Below are 18,915 nucleotides of genomic sequence, written 5' to 3' on the forward strand. Positions count from 1 at the left end.
ATATGAAAACGTTATTATAAACATTGGGGACTAGTGTAATAAACAGCCCATTGTCCCCTCTCTTCCTGATATTTAAGGCTTTTTATTTCAACTTAGGAAAGGGCTTTATAAAAATTATGACGAATGTAGGACGAACAAACAAAAGGTCTGAAAAGATAAATTCTTAAAATGTCCTTAAATCATTTCGATAAAAAAAAACATAAAAGAAATACATTATAACAAAACAAAAACTATGCCTTTTCTTTAACTTTTTTAGTGTTTAAATGAAAACATACCATAGTTTTATACATAAATTATGAAACTTACTAATTTGAAAAATAGCTTCTTTGTTAATATTTTCTCAGAAAATTGGTATTTTTTTTTTGTATTCCCCCCTTCTTTTTTGAAAACGTAAATTACAGCAAAGCCCTAGCTAGCTAGCCATAGGCAACGAGTAGGATAGAAGAGGAAGTGGGGAAGGAGGGGTGACCGTGGGGGAGGGAGATGGTTCCGGGTTCGTGGGAAAGTACGTCTTTGCTACCAATGAAATATAACGTAGGATTAACAAAACTGGTTTTAATCTTATAATTTTTTATTTTGATAACTATAGGCTTGGCCCCTGACCATTTAAGCAGATTTTCTCTAAAAAAGGAAGAAAAAATGATAGTGAGTTTTTTTAATAGATACAAAAGAATTGTCTGATTTTGATGAAATCTGTTATATCATAAAATATTATGTTTAATTTATTATGTTAAATCGTCCTCTTTAACTTGTTTATTTTTAAAGAAATATAACATAATATATGCATAATCCATTGTATTATATGTTATAATAGGATTATTGAAAAAAATGGTTTTCAGAATGGTGTTTCCTTGAACGATTAAGCACATATACTTGCTCATATCGAATAATCGGAGAAATTATATAAGAATATCTAAATACTTTGTATATCAACTAGCGGCTTCGCCCCTAGCCTCTAGGGTCTTCGCCCTATATAGTTATGGGAAGTCAACCCTCCTTAATAGAAAAATTCAAAAAAATTATTCTTTGTTTAATTACTCTGTGGTATAATTAAACCCAGGTTGTTCGCTTTATGCACTAAAATTTAATTCGTAAAAATTTAACCCAGGTTGTTTGCCGTATACACAAAAATTTCAATTCGTAAAATATAAACCTAGGTTGTTCGCATACACAAAAATTGAAATTTAAAAAAAAATATTAAAATTTTTTTTTGGGTGGGGGATTCATGAGGGCTTCGCCCAATGTTGCAGTGGGGTTCCCCCACCCCAATTATTGGTTTTTGTTTACAAAAATTTTAAAAATAAAAATTTTTGGAAGTGGGGATATTTTTATTTTTGGGGGGGTTGGGGTGTCCCACCCCCCAAGAAAACAGCCTAAAACCACCACAGGACCAGTAGGTATATTCCCTGAAGAGTAGAATCCGATCGGTTCAGTGGTTACCGAGATCTTAAGGGACGGACAGACATCAAGCTACTTTGTATTATAGATGGTTATCCTCTTTTAAGCTACATATCTTCTATAATACAAAGTAGAACGATGTCTGTCTGTTTGTTTGTAGCAAAGGATCTCGCTAACCGCTGAACCGATCGGGTTCTCCTTTACAGGGTAGTCATTAAATATAAATAATATCACTGCTATTTATCATTTTTAGTCAAAAGTATGAAAACATGGATGACAACATTCATAAAAGCAAAGCTCTGAAACGGTAGAAAAAACGAACATTAACACTTATAGAGTGTCAAAACTGAATAATAAGAATTTAAATGTATACATTTAAACAAAATTTTAAGGAAATTTGTTAAAAAACTGAATAATAATAATTTAAATGTATACATTTAAACAAAATTTTAAGGAAATTTGTTACAAAACTGCTTAAATACAGGATGACGTTTAAGGACATACTTACATTTTTAGGACTTGATTATAGAGATGGTGATTCGCTTATAACATTGTGCTTTGTTGTCGTAGGATTCAGTATACCAAAAATCAGATCAATCGGATAATTATATCCCATTCTGTTAGCGGACTTTCTGCTAACGGTTAAAGAGTTGCTATGCTTTCTAAATCGTACCTAACTACTACAGGAATCACCATGCAAAGTTTGAATTTGATGATTTCCCTTTTTTCGTTTCTTAGGCTTATTTTTAAAAAATTCCATCTAGTGTTCACTTCTTCCATCAATCTAAAAAATTCAATGTTTCGTCATCATTTCTATGGCCTTGGGTACTTATTCTACAAGTACCAAAAAAGTCTGTCCGTCCTTCTAAGTAAGTAAGCAAAAAATCTATATTTTTGGCTATAATAGGGCTATAAGAATATATAAAAAAAATATATACTTATAAAAAAGTAACAGGATGTCTGTTTGTTTGTCAGTACCGAAGGATCTCGTTAACCGCTGAACCGATAAGGTTCTCCTTAACAAGGTGGCTTCTCAAATGTCCTGGGAAGGTTTATAACTATTTTAGGGGAGGGTATCACCATGCTCCCAACTAAAATCAACAAAAATAAGGATCTCGCTAACCACTGAACCCATTGGGTTCTCCTTTTCAGGGTAGCTTGTCACAGATTCCAGGAAGGTTTATAACTATTTTTGGGGAGGGTACCACCAACCTCCCAAGAGAAATAAAAAAAAAATTTTTTTTTTGAAATTCTCGCTTTTTGACTTGAGCGCAACATAGAGAACTATATCTCAAATTAGATATTTGAGAAAAAAACATTTAAAGAGCCACTAGAGGCCTCTAGGAGCGTAGCCGCTAGTATTGATATATACTAACAAAATATATGTATATATTTATTTCTTTAAACGTCATATATATAATTTACAACTGTTGCACATTATAAGCTTTAACAATATCGTTTCTAACATACATGGTGTATGCACCCTTCCGTTTCCAAGAAAGCTCATTTTTGACTTGTCGATGATTAAACCTGAAAAAGAAGCTTTATAATTTTGGGATTTACTCAAACCATAAAATGGGGGAGGGGGATGGTTTAATGGAATTTGTCAAGACTCTTAGAGTGTTTTTTTAATAACCCATGTATCCCCAAAACAGCGTTACAGCTGTTAGATATAATCCTTGCACTAAAGTAACAGGATGTTTGTCTGTTTGTCTGTCTGGTGTCTGTACCGACGGATCTCGCTAACCGCTGAACTGATCGGGTTCTTCTTAACAGGGTATATTCTCAATCTCATAGGTCCCGGGAAGGTTTTTTAACTATTTTGGGGGAGGGTACCACCACCCTCCCAAGAAAAATCACAAAAAATCGAAAAAAAATTACGTATTTGATTTTAGAAAGAGAGTTTAACGAAAACATAAACGTCAAATGCAACATAGACTTATTTTAAATAAAAAAAAAAAAACATTTAAAGTGCCACTAGAGGCCTCTAGGGGTGTAGCCGCTAGTTTATTATAAATCAATCCATTAAGTCAAAATAAAGTATTTTCTTTGTACGAATTAGTTAGTTTAGTGGTTTCAAAGAAATATGTAATATTTATTTCTCGCATCGTATTATAAACATCTTTCCGCGGATATGAAATGTACAATTATATGATTAAAACTAGCTTTTTAGCCCCTAGATACCGAAGGCACTTGTTTTAATCCTAAGATTGTAAATTTTTATATTCCTAGAAAATTGAATAAAATACGATGTTAGACATAATTTTTCAGTAGGCTGAGAACCTGTTCTAATCCAACGGATATTAATCGGTTTCGATGCGATACGGGCAAAATCAATTATTAAAGCTTACTTTGTATAACCAGCATTCTCCATTAGAGCATCTATCTTTGCTTTAGAGGAATCTAGAAACAATTTTAAATTTCCAATTCTAAACTTTTCTATTTGAAACATTGCGGTTATCTTTTTCCTCCCCTCTAAAAAAAAAATTCCACTGCAATTTTGGCCAACATGTACCAATTTTCTCTAAAGGCATTTTTGCAATAACCGAAACAAATACACAATATTAAACCAGGGAGGGAGGGGACATTGTACTGTTTATTAAACTAGTCCCTAAAGTCTTATATTAACGTTTTTTATTCGTTGGCTTAACAACCTTGGGGACTTTAAATGAATTTTGATTGGTTGATCATTTAGTATTTACAAACGCTTCAACTACTAATTGTAATCACAAAATTTTGTGTATCATCATCGTGTACATAAATTTATCGGCGATTGTCTTATCTCTTTAGAACCCTGATATCAACTCTCACAGTTTATAAGCAACGTTGTTTATGTAAAATAGTCTTCCTTTTTTACAATTTAAATATGAGTTACCTTTTTGAAGTTGGCCTGCAAATTCTGTTTTAATTGAAAACACCTGACAAAAATAAACATGTAAAATATTAAATGTATCTATTTGTTTGTCTATGACTATATATACATACATTATATGTATAAGGTGCAATTTAAGGTAAAATGATCCTTGGAACGAATTTCTCCAAAAATATATTTGTTTTCCAGGCTGCTCGCAGCGGTCATAAATGCGCGACAAAGAATTGTTACGTCACGGTTTCCCTGTACATCATTGGATTTTGACTACTCTAGATAACTTATCGCTTTCTTATTCAGCTTAAAACGATGTAGATGCCAAAAATGTAACCAGCCTTTAAAGTTCATAAATTTAAAAGAGATAATCCATTCTACATTTTTTCCTAAACTTCATCAAATCTCAATTTAAATATGTCTGATTGAATATTATTATTTTCAGATTTATGTTACATGTTCGTGTGTCTCTGTACTGTTGTTATTATCTGTCAGTATGTCTGTTAATGTGTCTATATATATATCAACCTTCTATCTATCTATCTATCTATCTATCAATCTATCTGTTTACCTGAACATTGACTCTATCCCATAGTATGGTTCTAAGAACAGACATTTCATTTCAACTCTATCTATCTTTCTATCTGTGTTTCTATCTATTTATCAATCTACAGGGTGTTTCAATAGAAACGTTATTTTTAATTTCTTAATTATGCATAGAAAATAAAACAATTATATAAAATGCTTTATATATTTAGAAAACCTATTCTGGGACATTTATGTTTCAAAAATTTAAAATTGATTTTTTCAACAAATTATGTCATAAAAACCGGTTTTTCTAAGGGCCTTATTTTTGAAGATTTATGGATTTATAGGTTGTGGAAAAAAGGTACACATTTTTAAAATTCAAATTGCGCGGCTTGTATTAATAGTAGAAAAACGTTATGCATATGGTTAGAATCGTCATAAGCTCTAGTTTTTGGATATATAAATACTGTTTTTGTGCTATTTGTAGTTTAGGAGCTACGTTAAAAAATGTGAGAAATGTTGAAAAGTTTTAAGTAAGTTGGAACATTTTACCACCTAGCTCCTATGCTATATGAAGCATAGGAATTTTACTTACATATCCAAAAAACTAGAGCTTATGATGATTCTAACGGTATGCATAACGTTTTTCTACTTCTAATACAAGCCGCGCAATTTGAATTTTAAAAATGTGTGCCTTTTTTCCACAACCTATAAATCCATAAATCTTCAAAAATAAGGCCCTTAAAAAAAACCGGTTTTTAAGGCATATTTTGTTGAAAAAATCAATTTTAAATTTTTGAAACATAAATGTCCCAGAATAGGTTTTCTAAATATATAAAGCATTTTATATAATTGTTTTATTTTCTATGCATAATTAAAAAATTAAAAATAACGTTTCTATTGAAACACCCTGTATATGTGTACCTGAACATTGACTCTATTAAAAGTATGGTTCTAAGAACAGCCAACTCATGTCCACTCTATCTATCTATCTTTCTATCTGTCTATCTATCTATCTATCTATCTATCTATCTATCTATCTTTCTATCTGTCTATCTATCTATCTATCTATCTATCTATCTATCTATCTATCTATCTATCTATCTATCTATCTATCTATCTTTCTATCTGTGTATCTATCTATCTATCTATCTATCTATCTATCTATCTATCTATCTATCTATCTATCTATCTATCTATCTATCTATCTATCTATCTATCTATCTATCTATCTATCTATCTATCTATCTATCTATCTATCTATCTATCTATCTATCTATCTATCTATCTATCTATCTATCTATCTATCTATCTATCTATCTATCTATCTATCTATCTATCTATCTATCTATCTATCTATCTATCTATCTATCTATCTATCTATCTATCTATCTATCTATCTATCTATCTATCTATCTATCTATCTATCTATCTATCTATCTATCTATCTATCTATCTATCTATCTATCTATCTATCTATCTATCTATCTATCTATCTATCTATCTATCTATCTATCTATCTATCTATCTATCTATCTATCTATCTATCTATCTATCTATCTATCTATCTATCTATCTATCTATCTGTCTACTTATCTATCTATCTATCTATCTATCTATCTATCTATCTATCTATCTATCTATCTATCTATCTATCTATCTATATATCTATCTATCTATCTATCTATCTATCTATCTCTATATCTCTCTATCTATCTATCTATCTATCTATCTATCTATCTATCTATCTATCTATCTATCTATCTATCTATCTATCTATCTATCTATCTATCTATCTATCTATCTATCTATCTATCTATCTATCTATCTATCTATCTATCTATCTATCTATCTATCTATCTATCTATCTATCTATCTATCTATCTATCTATCTATCTATCTTTCTATCTATCTATCTATCTATCTATCTATCTATCTATCTATCTTTCTATCTATGTATCTATCTATCTATCTATCTGTTTACCTGAACATTAACTCTATCCCAAGGTATAGTTCTAAGAACAGCCAACTCATGTCCACTCATGTCAAGACTCAAGAAATGTATAGGTCTGTTTACAAAGTTCATTTATTTCCATCCCTCCGACATTGGTTAAAATAATTGGTAATATTTATTTATCGCATTGTATTATAGTCAGCTTTCCGCAGATTTTAAAATTAAAAAAATAAAAGATTAAAACCAGTATTGTGATTTTAGCCCGCTGCGAGTTTCACTTTATTAGAGAACATGAAAATCTGGTAAAATAATCCAACTCAACGTGTTATTGTTATATCCAATATCATTATGAACTTTCCTTTTATGAGCATCCTTTTTCATCAGAATTAATGAAGCCAGGGGGAAACTTTGCATCTAAAATATTTTATTTTATCACTATTTACATTAATTAGTGGCTGCACCCCTAGCATCCAGGGGATCTATATTCGAAGGAGGACAGAAAACTAGCCAAGAACATAAAGTTGAATCAAAATTAAAACAGTCAAAAACAATCACGAGACTTAAATGAATCTTCCCCAAAATGGAGGACTCCATCGAAATCTTGAGCTACAAACAAAAAAACCTTACTACTTTATATAAAAGGGGCGTTGAAGGTCATAGACAATTCTAAAGCTTTTTTTGAAATGTTTGATCAATTAGAAGCAGTAGTTTGCATGATCTTATAGACTAGAGGCTATGTCCCTAGCACATAGAAGCTCTGTGTTCGAATGGGCAAAGAAAAATAGATGAAAACCATTCTGAGACTTAATTATAAAACTAAATAGCCTATAACCATCACAGCACCTAGGTGCAGAGAAACTAAAGTATAAAACCCAATCGGTTCAGTAAATATCCAAATTTTGGGACACAAACAAAAATTTTACTGCTTTATATATAAAAAAGGATAATACATTAATTGTTAGTTGTATAAGCTGTAAATTAAACAGAAAAAGAAATAGATTTAGAACAATATTTTAGTTATTTGATGTTGGGGTTAAAAGCGCATCAAAATTTGTGAATTTTTAGGATAATATGTTTTACCTTTGAAACAAATCTGGAACTTAAATCAGAAGCTATTCCAGGCTTCTCTCTGAAACAAAAAAAGTTAGCTTCTCTATAAGTTTTTGTTTCTGTCTGTTGCATATAAAAGTTTCTTCTTTAGGAAAAAAATGATTATGCTGCAACTCTGCTGTGTAAATGACATGACTATGCCTTAACTGGATATACCGATCAAAATAAGGCTATTACCGGTAAATTTTCAATCTTTTTCATAAATAAAATTTGTTCAAAAGATGGAATTATAACATTCTCTTCATTTTTCTTTTTCGACTATCATTTTTAATTTGTATTGCATGTCGTCATTTTCATAGGCACTATAAACAGCTTCATTTTAATAACTTTAAATAACATATAAAAAAACTTACTTTTCTTTCCTTCCATCTTCATATGTAACAGGGCCAGCGCTACAAAAAGACAAGATTAATTTTTAACAAAACTTGTGCATTTTCAAATGATAAAAACTACAGGCGATATATACAAACCTTTATTGGTATAGACACACATACATCCTATTGTTTTGGCAAATTGACATGCAAGGCATAACGAAATTAAGCGTAAAATTAGATTTAACAAAAAACATATTAATTTTTTCAATATAGTCTTTACTAGGAACTGTGATATAATATTAAAGAAATAAAACAAATTTGTATCTTTGTTAACAAATTACCCTATAATAACCTTTCCAGTATAATACCTCAAAATCGATTAGAGCCGTATCTCGGCTATACTTATCTTCAACGAATGTTAAAAAAATCCTAAAATTAATACCAGTTTTTTTTTACCCCGGGCCGTCGGTCCCTCGGGGCTTACCAAAATGGTTCTTATAATTCTTCATTTGAATATCCGCGAAAAGTTCTCTATAATACGATGCGATAATTAACTATTCCTATGAGATTTCCATGAATGAGTATTTGTTAGTTTATTTATGTGAGGGTAAAATAAGTTGTACCTCCAGATGTCATAATCTTGGTAGTATGGCTGGTTCTGGGTTCCAATTCCAATGTTTAGCAGATATGCATATCTGTTCATCTTATAACAAAAATATAATGTATTTATTTCATCACAGCTTAAAATCAAATTCATAAAAATGTACCTATCCATTATGGTTATATTAAAATTGTCAAACATATACATATCATTATCTATGTCTATCACTTATGTGTTAATAATTAATATTTATTTTATAAATAAATCTAGCAAGAATGATAAAATACAAAGGGAATAATAATATATTCACCTTTTTACAAGATGAAAAGAAAGCTGGATGAGGGTTTACAATTAAGCCTTAAAAAAATAAAATAAAATTAATTTGACAAAAAATAGTTCCTGAAAAAATGTTAAATTATCGCCTACTTCTGGTTGTTCATAACAGTAAAGACATTTATTTTTCTTGGAAGGCTTATAACTATTTTTTGAGGATATCACTATTTGCTGCAAAAGAAAAATAACCCACCCCAACTCATATTTTCTTCCCTTCTTGAAAGTGAGTTATTTTAAAGTAATTTAAATGGTGGATTTACACTAGATATAAGCAAATACAGTATGGATGATAGAAAAATAGCTTTAAAAAGATGGACAGACAAATTGACAGTGGCGGGTCCAACTTTTTTTTACGGATTCCTAAAGGCCCAAGTGTGCTTGTTTCATGGGCCTGGCGTTCACACACCTCTAAAATTACTCTTTCCTGGCCATAATTGGATCTAAAGGATTTTGTAAAAAAAAACCTAAATTCCACATCGTTTCGGGGCTGTGCCCCCATTCTTCGGGGAGGGGGTCTCCGAAACTAAACTTTCGGGATGGGATAACGGACACTGCGAATTTTAAAAGAAAAAAAGTTGACCCTCAAAATTTCACCTTAAAGTGATACTTTTCTAATAGTTTATAGTCCACTAACTCATAAGCAGCAAGAATTCAAATCCATTAAGTCCCTTCTAACGAGATATTGGCAACTTTTTGCACACATTTTTGCAAACGGTAATTATTTCCTTTATTTGAAGTTTTGGATAATAACATTTTCATAAAAGTTTTCAGTAATATGGGGGGGGGGGTTTAATGCAACCATCTCGTAATCAGTGAGCAAATGGCACTTAGAATTCGAATTTCCATCTATAATTTTGCATGAGTAATCCTTGGTAGGTCTATTTTCCCTAAATCGAACAAAAAGTTGGAAAAGTAACGGCTAACGGCTGGCGGCTCAGCTATTTTGCCATTCTTTTGATATTTATACTGTAAATTAGTCACGAAACCTCTCTTAACATAATACTCTTTTCTACTCCAAAATGCTATCAAACGGTTCTAGACGGTAGCTGTTGGTACTAGAAGTTTTAAATTGGTTATTGCTATCATTTAACATGAATTAAACCAAAAATATGTTTTAAAAAGTCGATTCCTATGTAATTGATGATGGATTTACCCTGAAAATAGGCAAAAAACGGCTGAACGGCTGAGCCGCTAGCCGTTACTTTTCCAACTTTTTGTTTGATTTAGGGAAAATAGACCTACCAAGGATTACTCATGCAAAAGTTCAGATCGAAATTCGAATTCTAAGTGGCATTTGCTCACTGATTACGAGATGGTTGCATTAAAAACCCCCCCCTTATTTAAGATCCATTGTTGAGAAAAAATAACTGAAAAAATGTGTTTCCATGCAAAATAAGCTTAAAATCTAATGATTTTAAATATTTGCGATTTAATGGTAAAAAAGAATATTTTTTTCTTTTTGATAGCCTGAATATGTTTAATTTTGTTTTTTATATAATCTATTCTTTGAATAGACATGCATATTCTTGCAGATTTTTAAAAAAATTTAAAAAATCAAAAATCAAAATTAATCAAAATTTATCTAGAGCCTTTGAAAAATACTTTTGATATTTTTAACCTATATAATCAATAAAATCAATGAAAAATAAAAAAGTTTTATAAAACAAACTTTTGGAAAAGGTTTAAGATAACTTCATAAAGTTAGCATTTAAGTAGGATATTTTTCTTGTCTATTTTAAAAATGCAAATTAAACATAGTTAACGAATATTTAATTAGCAAGAATAGTAATAGAATATTTCAATAACTACTTAAACCTTTTTGTGGCTATGTTATTTATTTAAACAGAAAATCTATTTTGTCAGAATTATAAAAATAATGAAATATTTTCAAACAAGCTTGCAAAATAAACGTAATTTTATCAAACTTCCTCACAGTTTTTAGAAGATATTGTTGTAAAATATTAATTATTAAAATAAAATCTTTAATTTACAATGTTTAAAACACCTAAAAGTAAATTCTAAGCAAAATTATATTTATTCTCTAGATTTAGAGTAGCTGCGCTACTTAAAAAAACATCTAGTATTGAAACCTACAGCTGATCAAAAATCAATAGTCATAAATTGGTGGTTTACAGATATCTAAACATATATATACACCTTACAGATTCATTTTTAAGATGGAATGTAAAGTATTAGTATATTATACGAGATGTCATTTAGTCAAATTTTAAACAAAATAATTTTCATTAATTCATTAACAAAAAATAATGTTATAAATTTAAACTCACAAAGAGACTATTGTGTATTTTATTATTATGTTCTTTCTGCAATCTGATTCAAAATAAACTTTTTCTCTCATTCAAGTCAGGGATGAGTTTAATACCAAAAAAAATAAAACAAGTTGAAATACTTTTAATTTAATTTGATATTATTGTATAATATTTTCTTTTATGTATAATTTAAGAAATATATTTATAAAATATTTACCTGTCATAAAGACGACATATAAAAACAACATCCTTATAAGGAAATTAAAATCTATTTTCAAAATTTTCAAATTCATTTTATGCTTAAGAAGGGACGAGAAGGAATTGAAATTCAACATTAACTTGTTATTTTGCTTGTATATTTATCATATTTGTTTACAGTTTATTGGTAAAGTTTGGTAATACTTTATTTCGAGTCTATCATGCAGTGCGGAGATAAGGTGACTTGCGAAGACCGTTTGTCTCTATCTGACATGGTCTTAATGCGGTATTAATTCTACCCCAGGTTTTGCATTTTTACTTTTTTTTCACATGAGTCAGGATTTATGCAAATTTTCGGTGGCCACTTTTAAGACGCTTAATTTACTTATTTACCTTTCCACTCGAATTGATCCTCCAGTGGAAAAGAAACAGAATCCTCACAGTCATGGGTCCCAATATCCAGGTAGAAAAAATCCTGAAATATAAAAAAAAAGATTTTGACCCATAACTTTACAAAAATAAGCCATGTGACGTCATAAAAATGAGGGAGAAAAGAGGAGAAGTGTGGAAGAAATAACATAAAAAAAGATAATTCCTCATTTTTATGACGTCACAAATCTGATTTTTGAGACACTTTGTAAAGTTACTTTTGACCCTAGTTAATTTTTGTTTTATGTCCTAAAAAAATTTTTGAGTTTTTATGTTTCATTGACAAATATCGAAGTAGAAATATCAGGGATCTAAAGGGATAAGACATTGGCCAATAAATTGAAGTACATACCAATTTCCCAACAATGAAACACAAAATTATCCCTTCTGTAGATTAAAATTGGTTGGGGAAACGTTTGAACACTCAACTAAATAAACCAACTAATCAAAATTCACTAAAGCCCCCGAAGTTGTTAAGCGAATGAATAAGAAAACGCTATCATAAAACTTGTGGACTAGTGTAATAAACAGTCAATTGTCCCCGCTCTCTCTCCGAAATAGTCAAAAAGAAAATCTATAAAGTTTTCAAAGGGTACACTATAATATTTTATTCATACTCAAAAACTAAAAAATACGTCAATCGGCATAATGCAGCCGTTGGAACATTTAGTCAATCTTTTGGAGAATCTTCTTCTAAAGCTTACTTTATTTGAATAGATTTGTTATATATAATTTGACACAACCCAATCTTTCCCGATTTTGTATAATCTTTACGGAACACGATTCCAGTGACGTCATATTTTTCTTTCCTGAAAAAGGGAAGGGGGGAAGAAAAAAAGAGATGGGAGAAAAGGGGGTTTTCCCCATCTCTTTTAAAGAGATTTTCTTCCCCCCTTCCCTTTTTCGGGAAAGAAAAATATGACGTCACTGGAATCGTGTTCCGTAAAAATTATACAAAATCGGGAAAGATTGGGTTGTGTCATATAATTTTTAAGTTGTTCTGGATGCTCTACTTATTGCATTATTGTCCTTGTTTAAATCTAAACATTTGTATGTTCTTACCATATAATCTCTCCCAGCAGTTTGATTTTTGAAAACCATTTCCATCAAGTCCTTGGCTCTTGGCTGGGATTTCAATTCTATATATTAAAAAAAATCCACCTTGAATGATAACAGTTAATCTGAGGTGGATTCTTAAAAAAAATTTGCCCCACTAATCGCTTAGTGGGGCAAAATTGATTTCGTGAAAAATCCACCAAAATCACATCAAAAATCTACAAAAATTAAACAAAATCATAGAAGGGTTATGAACATAAGATTTTATTTAATTTTTGTAGATTTTTTATGTGATTTTGGAGGATTTTTCACGAAAACAATTTTGCCCCACTAAGCGATTAGTGGGGCAAATTTTTTTTAAGAATCCACCTCAGATTAACTGTTATCATTACAAAGAAATGAAAGAGAGATATATGCAAATAGATATGCAAAAACTAAAAATCACAAAACCTTTAAAAATTAAGGTTTATGTCTGAAAGTTTTCAGAAGAAAAGATAGACAGCTGAATATTTTAAGGGATGAATACTTTAATATTCTGCATACTATTATCAAGTTTTATTGAGATTTGACTATTGGTTGTGGTGCTGGTTCGATTCCTTGATTTTCATGATTTTCTCATATTTGAGATATATAGCTTCACAATTTACATATTCCCTCAAAGTTTTATTAAGATTTGCTTAGATTTGAGGTGCTATATCGATTCCTAGATTTTCACGTTGTAAATCTTACAAGGTTTCCTGATTTTTTAGTTTTACGTTTTTTATGTAACTGCGCTTTAGTTCATTTTTTTCCGGATATCTGTCCATAATTTTTGAGCTTCGCTGCTTATGGATGTTATCATCCTTGTTTACTATTTATTTAATTTGTCAATTTATGGATTACTCAAAAGCCTTAACTACTTATCTATCTATCTCATCATCTGTACAATCATATATCAGAATTTTAGTCACTATCTATATATAATTGTTTAACTATGTATCTATCTATCTAACCATCCTGGTATATATTAATTAACCTGAGCTATCAACTTCTGTAATAGTGTAATCAGTTGCATTATCAATTTTGGGTTTTATCACCTCAGCTCTCATAGCATCTAAAAATCACAAAAAATTCATAGTTGGTTTTTTTTTCTGCTATTTTTTTATATTTCGTTCATTTAATAATTACTTATGGATTCTATTTGAAATCTATATTAACTTAGAAATTAATTTTTGTCCCAAATTAATCATTAATTAAAATTGTTATAATATTTTTAAAATGTTATTCGTATTAATTCAAAAAATAAAATTAATAATAATTCAATCTTTTAATTTCTATTAGAAATAATCTAGTAGGGAGAGGAAAATGGACTGCAAATGATTTTGTCTTTAAAAAAAAACTTATTTTGCCATTCCATAGCTTAAATCTTTGAGGGAGTAAAATTATATCTTGATTGGGTTGTTGTTACTTAGCAAGTATCAATAGGTAGCGCATCCGCTAGTTGTCGGGATGTGATAGGTTTGAATCTCGGCTTAACACTGCGTCATAACTAAAGACGTTAAAAATGGTTCCTACTGCTGCTGTGTCAGGTGTGAGACATTAACAGTTAGATTAGAGTGAATGCCTTGACCCAAAACAGGCGCAACTCATAACCATGAAGAATTAGGACCTCTTGGTAAAGTGTTGTTACTTCACCTAATATCCCGGGTGTTTGGACAGGAAAGGCAAGATTTGGCTACCCTTAGTTATCCTGGGTTGTTGGACCTGACGTTAGCGTGTCAAGGACGGCAGCCTTGCCCGTATGAGGTTTTTGATAGATACCTAGCAGGTAAGGTTCATCATAGTCCATACAGTTCAACAGAGGTCTTCCCTTGAAAACTGGAAAGCTGGATGGCCATTCTTCAGGATGCAGGACAGGTAAATCTACCTGCAAATTAATATATACATCAGATATCATGTCCATCTGACTATCTATCTTTCTAACTATTTTTCTATACATCTCTCGCTATCTGTCTTTCTTGTCTATAATCTGTACGTACATTTTTTAACATCCATCTTTTTCTCTATACATCTGTCTATATCTGGCTATCTATCTTTCTATCTATATATCTGTCCATCTCTGACTATCATTATGTTCAAAAAATCTTCTAAAATATTCGTAAAAATCCTATAAATTAAATTTATTTTCAACTTTAGTTTTACATTGACATCTGAAGAGTGCAAACATGCACGAAACAATTTGTAATGTCTGAATAAATATGTAAAATTCATATTTTGTTTGTGAGTTAACCTCTTATACACATATATATATATATATATGTTCTACTCTGACTTTCCATCTTGCTATCTACATATCTGTTAATCTCTGACTATCTATCTTTCTATATATTTAAAGTAAAACAACGTTTTTTACTTCAATTTTATTTATCTTTAACTTAAAGTTTCATGCTTTCGCAATCTTCAGAAAGATACTTTCTATATATATATCTGCCCATCTCTGACTCAGTGACTATCCATCTTTCTATCTTTGTACATCTTTGACTATCTATGTTTCTATATAAATATCTATTTATCTCTGACTATCCATCTTTCTATCTATATATCTGTTCATCTCTGACTATCTAACTTTCTATCTATATATCTGTTCATCTATATTTGTACCTTGATATCTGGATAAAGCTTCAAAAGTTTTTCTAAATTATTCTCCTGAAATGAAAATATATGTAATATCTATACATTTTTTTCATCAAAATGATTCGAAATTAATGCAAATAACCACAGATCTAAAGGTATAAGACAATGGCCGATAATTGGATGTTCATCCCCAATGATGATACACAAAATTAGCCTTTCTGTAGCGTAAAATTAGTTGTTGAAACGTTTTAACTCTCAACTTTATAAACCAGCCTATCAAAATTCACTATTTTCCCCAAAATTTTTAAGCCAACCCAATAAAAAGACGTTACTAATAGTAACTTATTAAAAAACTTTGGGGACTAGTGTAATAAACAGCACATTGACCCCACTCTCTCTGCAAATAACCTTTCCTAAAACCGACAATTATCTTACCGGAACCTATTGGTCAGGTTGTTAGAGAAGACCTAATAGTATAGTCATCTAGACATACAGACATTCTGTTAGTTTGTATTAGGACAAAACACAGTTTTATTGCTGCAAAAATCCTTGTTTAAATTACCTTTAAAAGAGATCTAATTTCATTGCAGTCATAGCCATATTCGAGAACATTATTTCCTCGGTGAAAGTCTAAATAATATTAGGTGCTTTCATAAAAAGTGCCTGTTGATCACTGATCTCCTTATTTATATATATGCCTTATATCAACGGAAGGCTCTTATTTCGCGGGTACTATACCCAAAGTGCTCATGCTCCTGCAGGGCAACCCATTTCCAAGTACCCAACATAAGCTATCTAAGCTACTTTGTGTGATAACGCCTCTAATATTAAAAATATACTCATTCCCTTCATTTACAATGTTTTTGTGTGTTAAGGATAGAGCTACAAATAAAAATAATCAATAATCATTGAAACACCTTCACATTCAAAGTACAGAGTAATGAATAATGAATATACAATATACATCTATGGCAAGCGTACGGAAAATAATGGTTATATTGTTTATTCATAAGAAACATTTACAATTTTCTTGTAGCAAAGCAATTCTATAAGTGAACGCGTAATCGTCCTGGTTTGAAATTTTAAATGATTCCTACCATTTATGGAGAAAAGGAAAAGAGCCAGAAAGCAGAGTATAATGCAGTTTACCAATGAACGAACATGTTTCACGTACTGCCTATAAAAAAAGTTAATTTTGTTAGAAATAAATCTTAATGGAAGTAAAATTGAAAGTGGGGGAAATAAAGAAAAAAAAAGGAAGAGAGAGATTGTTAAACAAGTGAGAGCTGAAATATAAGAAGAAAATAGATAGAAATGAAATTAGATTAGAGAAAAAAGGACAAAAGAGAGAGAGAAAATAAGATAGATAAAGGTGTAACTGTAGAGTAATGATACAAAATATTTTAAGGAGCCGCTACTAAGCCTCAAATTTTTGTAAAACTGGATTGACATATTTGGGTTAAGTTTAGGCTTCCAGATGATTTTTAAAATTGTAAAAGGTTGATTTCACTGAGTGCTGGCAAAGAAATACAAAATCAAATTTGGATAGATTAGAAATGAAATGAGATTCCAATTTCACAGAAAATATTAAGTCTGAAACACATAAAGAAAATAAATACATATGACTATAATGATTGATATTAATTAAGAGACACAAAAAGTTTACTACATATTTACCTTGATTCGTCTATATGATCCTGTATACTTCTATAACAACTATAATTATTTAATCTATAATCCAGCCATTTTCCTATCTTTGATACCTCATTTTGAAACATTTTCTGAAAATATATTTAATATACAGGGATCTAAAGGGATAAGCCAATGGCGATAAGTTGATGTACATCCCCAATGTTGATAAACGAAATTACTCCTTCTGTAGATTACAATTAATAGTTGAGACGTTTGGACACTAAACCAACCAATAAAATTCAATAAAAGTCAAAGTTGTTAAGCCAGCGAATAAGAAAACGTTATTATAACACTTTGGGTTCTAGTGAAATAAACAACCCAATGTCCCCTCCCTCACTGTATCTGACTCACTGTAATACACAATGATGACAACATCCATAAATAGTGAAGTACAAAAATCATTTATGAACAAACCGACAATGTGAGTTATAAAGCAGATGTTCAGTATTAATTACAAACTAATGGAGAAAAGGAAAAAAAGAGAAGTTGAATATAAAAAAAAATGACGAAGCCTTTGTAAATTTTTTTATTCCATGATTAACAGACAACGGATCATGCAAATGTAGATTATGTAAATTATTTACTTGCTCCTTAATCTCATTTTTTGATTCTTCACATTAAAATCAGTTGTCCATCTTTAATAGGGGCCACGAAAATCACTTACCCCCAAAATGTATAAGACAGACGGACAGACAAACAGTACAGATTGTCATATTGCTTTGATACACCACAATGAAAGCAGGAGAATGGGGAATGCATTGGCTGTTGGGTTTACTTATTGACAATTTAGTTACAATTTTACTTTTTTTAATCACATTACTAGGATAAAATAATTTTTACCAAAATATACTTAAATCATGTCATATAATGCTTATGTATGTCATCACTTATGTTTTTAAAATTTCACATTGGATTTATAAAAAAACACATATAAACACACATATTAGGTATATATAATTTTTTTAGTATTAACGAATTTATTTCTAAGAAATGTATATTTTCTTATAAGTCACTTTCTACTGTTATGGTTGGGAAAGAATTGGAGAAAAATAGTTTTACGGAGGTAAAATGACCCTAAGTAAGGTGATCGTCAAAAACCACCGAAATAGCTTTCACAACGCAAACAAAATTAAGATGTAAAATAAAATATGTCATTAAAAAAATCGACCAATAAAGAATAGAACAAAAATAATTCTTTTGCTTTTTTAAATACAATTTTGCCCATATGATACATCAATTACAAAGTTTCTATGAAAAGATTATTAATATAATTAACGGATGTTAATTCTTTATTAAATAGTTTAAATTTTTATGGTGTTATTTGCTACGATTTGATTAGGGGGCAGGGAGGAAATTTCAAAGATGTTTAATTCTATTCCCCCACAAAATAGCCTAAAATGGTTCTATCATGGATCATTTTATCAAGATGTTTACGAAATCTTACATACTAGGAAAAAAGTATAGCTAACAATTGAAATAAATCTAAAATAATGTTTGGGGGCAGACAAAAAGGTCGTCAATTCTACTATGCGTTACCCCCTCAACGACAGCTGAAA

General features: G+C 30.2%; 1 protein-coding gene across 1 annotated transcript; it reads right to left on the bottom strand.

Moving 5' to 3' along the window:
* Positions 1-2,777: 2,777 nt before the first annotated feature.
* LOC145327758 (uncharacterized) lies at positions 2,778-17,444 on the bottom strand. Its single transcript, XM_080171313.1, has 17 exons — positions 17,345-17,444; positions 16,765-16,844; positions 16,230-16,297; positions 15,695-15,739; positions 14,855-14,960; positions 14,070-14,147; positions 13,061-13,137; positions 11,963-12,044; positions 9,079-9,125; positions 8,791-8,870; positions 8,207-8,245; positions 7,824-7,872; positions 7,102-7,157; positions 6,774-6,858; positions 4,274-4,316; positions 3,750-3,801; positions 2,778-2,928 (listed from the first exon to the last, which is right to left on the bottom strand). The coding sequence occupies exons 5-17, from the start codon at positions 14,880-14,882 to the stop codon at positions 2,820-2,822; spliced, it is 825 nt and encodes a 274-aa protein (XP_080027439.1). The 5' UTR covers positions 14,883-14,960; positions 15,695-15,739; positions 16,230-16,297; positions 16,765-16,844; positions 17,345-17,444; the 3' UTR covers positions 2,778-2,819.
* Positions 17,445-18,915: the final 1,471 nt, after the last annotated feature.

The sequence above is a fragment of the Acartia tonsa genome, chromosome 9, assembly GCF_053477335.1.
Source record: "Acartia tonsa isolate MP-2025a chromosome 9, ASM5347733v1, whole genome shotgun sequence".
Lineage (NCBI taxonomy): Eukaryota > Metazoa > Arthropoda > Copepoda > Calanoida > Acartiidae > Acartia > Acartia tonsa.